Source organism: Opisthorchis viverrini (assembly GCF_000715545.1).
Source record: "Opisthorchis viverrini unplaced genomic scaffold opera_v5_44, whole genome shotgun sequence".
NCBI classification, from domain to species: Eukaryota; Metazoa; Platyhelminthes; class Trematoda; order Opisthorchiida; family Opisthorchiidae; genus Opisthorchis; species Opisthorchis viverrini.
The window spans coordinates 764,656-772,335 of record NW_008751700.1 but is presented as its reverse complement, the minus strand read 5'-3'; the positions used below and the strand labels follow the sequence as shown (position 1 = coordinate 772,335).

Here is a 7,680-nt window from a genome sequence, read left to right as displayed (position 1 = left end):
TGCTTGGCTTGGCAGTTCGCTTGGGCCTTTAGAGATCAATCGCCTAAGCGACTGTGTGATCTGTTTGCGAAAACCAGGAATTTAACTACAGACGCTGGTTTTATCAAATAATTGCTTTCAAAAACAACTTTTCAACTATTCGTGTCTACTGTTTGTTTCTCCGAAACCTATGTTTCAATCCGCGGCAGTACAACATATTCTGCACTGTTATGTCTGCTGATTCGTCAATCTGTGTTATCTGCTGCTGACCCGCTCCAGGGCATAGTGCCGGAGAAAAAAAGACTCACAGAAGGGAACACAACAGCTATGTTCCGAACAAGCGAGTGCGAGAGCGTGAGTGCGTGCGAGTGCAAAAAGTACAGCGGTCCCAAGCCATTTATTGGAAGGACACTGTCTGAACTTAGTCCAATACTGACGCACACGGTCTGGCTTTGCTACCAGGCTGTGACATGCTGCATATTGCGGGGGAATTGTCTGACCTTGATCAACGCTAACTCTCGCTGCCTGGGTTTGATACAAGGCTGTGAGGCGCTGCATATTGAGGGGGCGTTTTCTGTCTGTCAACATCTAGCGAAGCTGAGAGTCTCGGTAGATTTCGGGCATTCGGTGGTTGCTTTCGGGAAGCTGACATTCCTGATATGCACCCATAATCTTTAAATGTGAATCAGTGAGATGTTCCCTCGTTTTTACTAGAACTGGTTCTCCTAATCCTGGACCCATTTGCCCTACTGTCTACTACCATTTGAAAAACTGACTTTGATGACCTCAATCTAAAAGTGTATTAAAGGCACGGATGTACGACGTTTTTGTCTATAGATTTATATTTGATTGGCAAACCGATTTTCGTAAGTTATTGTGCACCGTCATACGGCCTTCGTGAGTCTCTAGGTAAAATACCTGTTAAATTGTGTTTTGGTGACTCTCTGAATTGGTGAAGTCTGCGAATCTGAAGACATCAGTTGTTACCCTACTGAAAGCTGACGGCATGGCATCACGTAACTCTAGCGAACGTCGTACTACGTTTTATTCAAGAGGTAGCACTCGAGCTATCTCGCTCAGCACAATAAATCGCTCGCCGCTCCGTACATTGTGCAGTTGTTTGCCGACAAATTGGTGATATTTATTAGTGAAATAAGTCACAGTTGTTGGTAGAATGAAGCCGATTGTGATATATGCTAACAGCTGGAAACCTGCGGTCAGTTTTGACATACCTAACAGAAAACACCAGCGAATCTCGTTCTGTAGTTAGGTCCAAATTCATACAGAATACGTTGTGAATTTGTGAACCAGAGTTACTGGTAATTATTGACCCTCAATCTAAGTGACTTTAGATCTTCATAAAGGAAACTACTCACAAGGTTGCTGAAAGCTCTTGTGAGTAGTTTCCTTTATGAAAAAATATACTGCAATATCTCGAATATCGTGCCAAATGAATCATGAGGTGGCCTGTGTGCAGCATATTCAGCTGGAGGACATCATAAACGAGAGATTCAATTGAGTCTCCCGTGAAAACCAAATTGATTTGCAAATGGGTGTATTTCTCGACTTTAGGTGTTCTTCACAAAGCACACAGCTGCGGAATTCTTTATCCGTGCATCGGCCAGAGCTTTCAGGCGGAAGGATCACCGAAATTTTGGGTGGCTGACAGTGAATTATGCTGTGCTACTGAAACGTTTGCAAGGCCGTCCTTTGAAATTCGATGCAGACATCTTCACACAGTTCTTTACAACCTCCCTGATTCCACAAACAGGCCGAGAATCAAGTGAAAATTACAAGTTTCTATTTCCTCCCGCCATGAATTTTCAGGAAGCTCTAAGGCTCTTTGACGATCAGTTGTGTCCAAGTGACGATTTCAAACAACTGCTATCTATCCAAAATTATTTACAGTGTTCCGAACTGCCGTCAGCATTATATGGGTCCCAGTCCGGTTTAGACTAAACCGTAATCTGGGAACATCGACTAGAAAACGATGATAGAGCACGAATATAAAATTTGAGAGGAAACTAAATATGTTACACTATAAAATTAAAATCCTTTTGACAAAAGGATCCACTTGTTCTTGCCGAGTTAAAGCTGGAACGCGAGTCAACCAAACTTCAACTAAAGCGCTTATAGTTTTTATTTTATCTTGGACTTATTTTTATATTTATGTTTATATTTATACTTAATTACTTTCTTTGAATTTATATTAAACTTAATGTAGCAGACCTTCACAATTCAATACAATGTTTATTATCCACTCATTCATCAGAGCCTTGAATTAACTTGTTAGTAAATGCAGATCCATACATTTGCAGTTGAACTTTCATCTACCGCCGGAAAATTTCCGACAGTATCTCCAAATCTGAAATTCACGGATACTGATTCTTGTTTTGGGAATATAGGTGATCCTCTAGAACGAATAAACAGGAAGACTTTACAAATCTGAGGAATTTTGCACTTTGAATTATTTTCATCGGCGAACAGAATGATACTGTGTTCTCTAACTCTCCGATCAGAGTGGAGTAGACTAAACATAAACGGATTCAGCATTTCAAACCTACAGCTCTTGAGGCAGCAGATTGTGAGGAATTACGTTCGCTGCTACTAGCTATAAAACAGGATGCAGGGTAATTTATTCTCCGGCTGCGAAGATTGTGCCTCTCTTGGCAGATCGCATTCGCGTTGTACGCACAGGAGTCCAAGGCGTCATCAATGAGATAGGCTGTTTGACAGGACACGCCCAGACAGGAAAAAAAGCACAGTGCAGAGAGTGACGCATCCCCAAGGTCACCACCGGTACGACACGTCCGGAAAGTAGGTGAGTTGGCGGATCGCACCAACACGGTTCAGCAACATACGACCAGCGTAGTGGGCCTGAAACTGTTCACGGCCGGAACATTGGCTTCACGGAGCGAACAAGTGAACGACCATATTTGGCCATTTAGTCATCCTATATATTACGCAGACGCTCTGTATGTTGTGTCCTGGCGATACAGCCGTGTCCCGAGCTCTCTGTCTACTCCCTATCGCGTAGTCTGGCAGGCTCAGTGCAGGCGTAAACAATGGAAAGCCACCCACGATACAACAATAATCTACAGTTAAACACTTGATAGGCTTACTAGAGTGCTTTAGACTAGGAATACTGATGGTGCTGTAACAAGTGATACGAAGGTCCAACTAACTTTGCTCAGTTTAGCAGTTCTTTCAGGCTTCCTACGTTTTTTGCCGAAACCATAGATTGTGTCAAATGCTGATGGGAAGTACCCCTCTTCATCCGTCGGTAACCAAATGCCACACTTAATTTTGACAAAAATTCCAGTAGGTTGATGCTAAACTTCGTGTGGCGGAACGCAATATGCGGTAAGACGCGTTCTCCTTGCTCACCATGATTCAGACCCCCCAAACCGGCTACCCAACACAGCGGCTAGACACCTCATGAAGCAAACTATTTGTGTGCGTTTGCGATGACAGTTTCTTCAGAAGTTGTAAGTGTAAGATTATGGGTTTCAAATGCATGCGACGTGAAATCCAGCTGACGGACCAGAGATCCCCATCTTCTCCCAGTAATGGTCACTCTTTGACCGCCGATTTCACGCGTTGCGAGACGGTTTTGCAAATACGATTGTTGTGCATCTCAACGTACCAGGTGTGTCATCGTCTCATCCAATGCGTTCTGCATTTGTAGACTATTAATAAACACTAGCCAGTGTTGTGGCAAGCTCTGGATTTCAATACGCATGATTTGTACCTTCTAACAGGTGACAATCTCGTGTTTCACGGTAATCAGTGGGAATTCGGGTGGCATAGAATCTTCGGTGATGCCGATTGCCGTTACTATGGGTCTTAATATGACAGCTGGGCCATTACACATTTTGTGGGTCAATGATGGTTCCTTTGTGAAGCGAAATTGAAAGAATGAGCGACGAGAAGTCCCATACTCCACAGGGTTTGTGTCAACTCATTCCATATTACAAAGAACACAAACACCACACGATGCCAACAAATATCTATATCTACAACTATCTGCATAACCAAATCGTTTAGCTCGTTCCTTAAAAGTATCAGAGGAATCAAGTTCCATGACGGCTTATGGCAAATATTACAGGTCGTGCTCAGCCAACATCTCGTGCGCAAGGTAATCTCACACATAAATTAAAGTATCCTTTTGATATTCATAAAAATGGTAGCCATTAGCCGCACATTGATCTTAGCTGCAAAACCTTTGCGACTGGAGTAAAACATTTTGCGCCAAAACGTTGCATTTGTTGCACATATGCTCAAACCAAAACCCATCCTAATCCACGTTCATGTTTTTGCAGTTCACCAAATCTCATTCTCCACTGCAGCAATCATAGCTTTGGCGGAAAAAGTAGGGGTGCAATAATCTCCCAGCATCGCTGAGACTCCGGGATACCTAAATAGGGTTCAAAAGTTTGGACTGATACTCTGAACTCAATTGGCTGATTGCTTAATACATCAGGAGCACGTCATAGCTTTCAAAAATTCGATTCCATTGTGCGAATACTGAGCGCCCATAAAAATCGCAAAAATGTCTCCGGTCAAAATCGCCGCCAGAACTTGGGAGGCGTCTACGATCCAAGTAGCCTACAACGCACACTTCAAGTGGCAACTTCCAAATGAGTAGCCGCTTCTTCACACATTGGCGGTGCCCGCTTGGTCGAAGTTTTATTGCATAGTTCCCATGTCTATAAAGAACATCGGGTTAAGCCAACGGAAAGCTGGTCCGCAGCTGATTTTTTTCAAATTATGCAAATATACCAGCTGCTAAGTAAAAATTGCATCAGTTTGAGTCGCTACCTACGGATTATGAACCTTCTTGTGGGAAACGCGGCCACGTTACGTCTCAGCTAACGTTTGCTTCAGCAACATCTCCTTTGTCCCGAATGCCCACTTGTCCAGGAAACTCTACATTCAGTTCCACCAGACTGTCTAGCGTACACAACATCCAAAAAACTTGCACATAAACTGATCGTTCCAGTACAACTCGTTGTGTACATTCCTGCTACATCGACCGACCATATAGTCAAAGTTGATACCTGGTATGGAATTACAATGCTGTTCAAAAGTGGTCGATTAGTTCGCTAGGAATGGCAGTCACCAGGAGGATTCTAAAATGAGTTTTTGAAGAAGCGATACAGATCAAATATTAGGAATTTGCACGAAACTTATACTACTCTTTTTTTACCATGTACTGCACATTGACAACCGATGGAATGTATCAGAGAGTATACACTTGACTGTAAATTCACATGGTACCGAATATAAACATTACGAACAAAAGTTGGCAGGGCCATTGCTAAGCTGACATTCAAGACAATAGGGCGGGATTCTAATCTACGATTCCTAAAGTAAATAAATTTAACTCGTTAGATAATACGAATTTAAACGATCGACCAAGCACTTCTAGTAAAGTCAAATAGCGACTCATTTTCACCTCGAATAAATGTGTGTCAACTTTTAAAAGTAGGCCAATAAACAGCACTGCTCCCATCGCATTTTGGCCATATGAGTGTTTTTTGCGCCATGCTCTGGCACTAAAGCAGACATACTTAACACTTTGGTCTAAGAATATGGTTTACAAAGTGAATCCAACCGTACTTCATCCTACGCAGTTAAATCAGAGATTAAGCAGCAGTGTTAGCTTATCAAAATACCCATTCAGACGTAGTGTCCAGCTTCCATCATGCGGAAGCAGCTAATATCTTACGCAGAGATTAGGCAGCAGTGTTAACTTATCAAAATACCCATTCAGACGTAGGGTCCAGCTTCCATCATGCGGAAGCAGCTAATGAGGCGATCGTCGCTTTTACGAGCGCGGCAAAAATGTGGATTATTACTGGTAGTTTTTCCATCACATTGATGTTGGCAGTGCCCGAATTTACGAATGAGCTGGCCTTGATTCCTTGTGCACGGTATGGCTAACCATTGTGTTCTAGTTTGTGTAACAGGCTTCAAAGTGTACATCATTTAAATCCACTTAGAAGGAACACAAGGAACAGATTCTGAAACGTCCATCCCGTACCGGCCGTACAAGCACATTTTTCAAAGCTAAACGTAAAAAGTGAAAACAAAGAAGGAATCTTTTCAGTGACAGCCATCACTGGACAGAGGAAATCAACTTGGCTAAATGCATGTCGATCATATGGAGTAAATCGATCCTAGAGTTTGAGTGGGGAATCAGAAATACTCAGCCATCCAGATACCCATAAAGGCATTTTTAGCGTTTTACGACAATACTGCAACAAGCCAATCAATCTGTACCTCCTCGAGGTACCCGTTGAAAATACACTTTTAACAAATTTATCATCTGACCAGACATCCCCTGCTGCTACAACGCGCTTCTTGACCTTCTAATTCAAGAAACTACGTAAAGTTTGTTTGAATTCCACTGAGGAATCTACGCTCCTAAAAAAAACAAATCATATACCGCTTTACCACAAACCTGTCATGTCATATTCGAGTGGCACGAAAAAATTGTTTGAAAACATTCGTTGCTTTACCGATGTTACTTGACCATTCAAGATGATGGAAATGTTGATATCTGAGAGCCCGAATTCCTGAAGATCAGAAATCCAATCCGGCATGGAAAAATAGTACTCTAGGGTACCATTTGAAATGTCACACACATGGGCTTAAAAAAACGGAATAAAATTGGGACATCAAAACCCAATGCAAGTACTTGAAAACCTCACTTGATGTGGACTAAATAGTGGTTACTTGCCACAAAGAATCGCGCACTGACTTTATCGAACACACCTCTGCCAAAGCTGATACAACTACCTAGTTATATAAAATTCCCCACAAACTTTAGTGACCCAACTTGAATGGTAAAGAGCATGCTCAGAGACTGCACGTTATCAAGCATAACTTTGCGATTTGAAGATCCAAGGCACATTTTGAAAGATATCATCTTGATGGTAATTTTAATCCACGGTGATTGTGCCTTGCTTTTGTCCTTAAGGATGGGGGCGATGTCGTTTCCGTACCCCAGATCGACAAAGTTCGCGCCCAACAACGATGTAAACACCGGCGTTTTGAAAACCTCCAAGAGTTCGTCCCATTTCTTTCATCGACGACAAAGTCGAACAGAGACGGAGAAAGTGGATATCCTTAGTGAACTCAACCTTCTGTAGGTAAGCTTTCGGCGAGTTAACCATATACCCTCAAAGGCCCAGAAGTATGCGATTACAGGGATCGGATTATGTTCAAAAACTCCCGCGGAACACTCCGTTGAGCAAGTGACGTTAACAGCACTAACAGATCGACGGATCGAACGCACCGTGGAAGTTAAGGAATACCAAGATTATGAGTCATCTTTACAGATGGAGTTGATCTAACATCTGACGGTGGGTGGACGAAGGCCCTACGCCATCGAAATCTTGCCTGATCGTTATGGGTCAAGGATTTGCGTGCCGCTGTAAGACGATGATGATCAGCGGTGCCAAAAGCCCCGTCAGAACAGGAGTCAAATCAACACCTCTGTGGTTACCACATTCACTGAGAGTGCTCTTTCCGATAATGGGCGCCATTATCGACTCCCCCCCCCTCAGTTATCTGGAATGATCTCTATCCCAAATAGACACACATGGGCTATACAGATACTGACTGAGGAATTCACAGCCATCCTTGAACAAAGCAGTTAGAAGAACATCAGCAACACAAACAAGATGACGTTTG

At 42.8% G+C, this 7,680-nt stretch overlaps 1 protein-coding gene across 1 annotated transcript; it reads right to left on the bottom strand.

Moving 5' to 3' along the window:
• Window positions 1–4,846: 4,846 nt before the first annotated feature.
• T265_03196 (hypothetical protein) lies at window positions 4,847–6,913 on the bottom strand (the record flags this gene model as incomplete). Its single annotated transcript, XM_009167615.1, has 4 exons — window positions 4,847–5,005; window positions 6,504–6,634; window positions 6,721–6,770; window positions 6,810–6,913. 4 exons carry the CDS (start codon window positions 6,911–6,913, stop codon window positions 4,847–4,849), a joined length of 444 nt encoding a protein of 147 aa, XP_009165879.1.
• Between the last annotated feature and the right edge of the window lie 767 nt (window positions 6,914–7,680).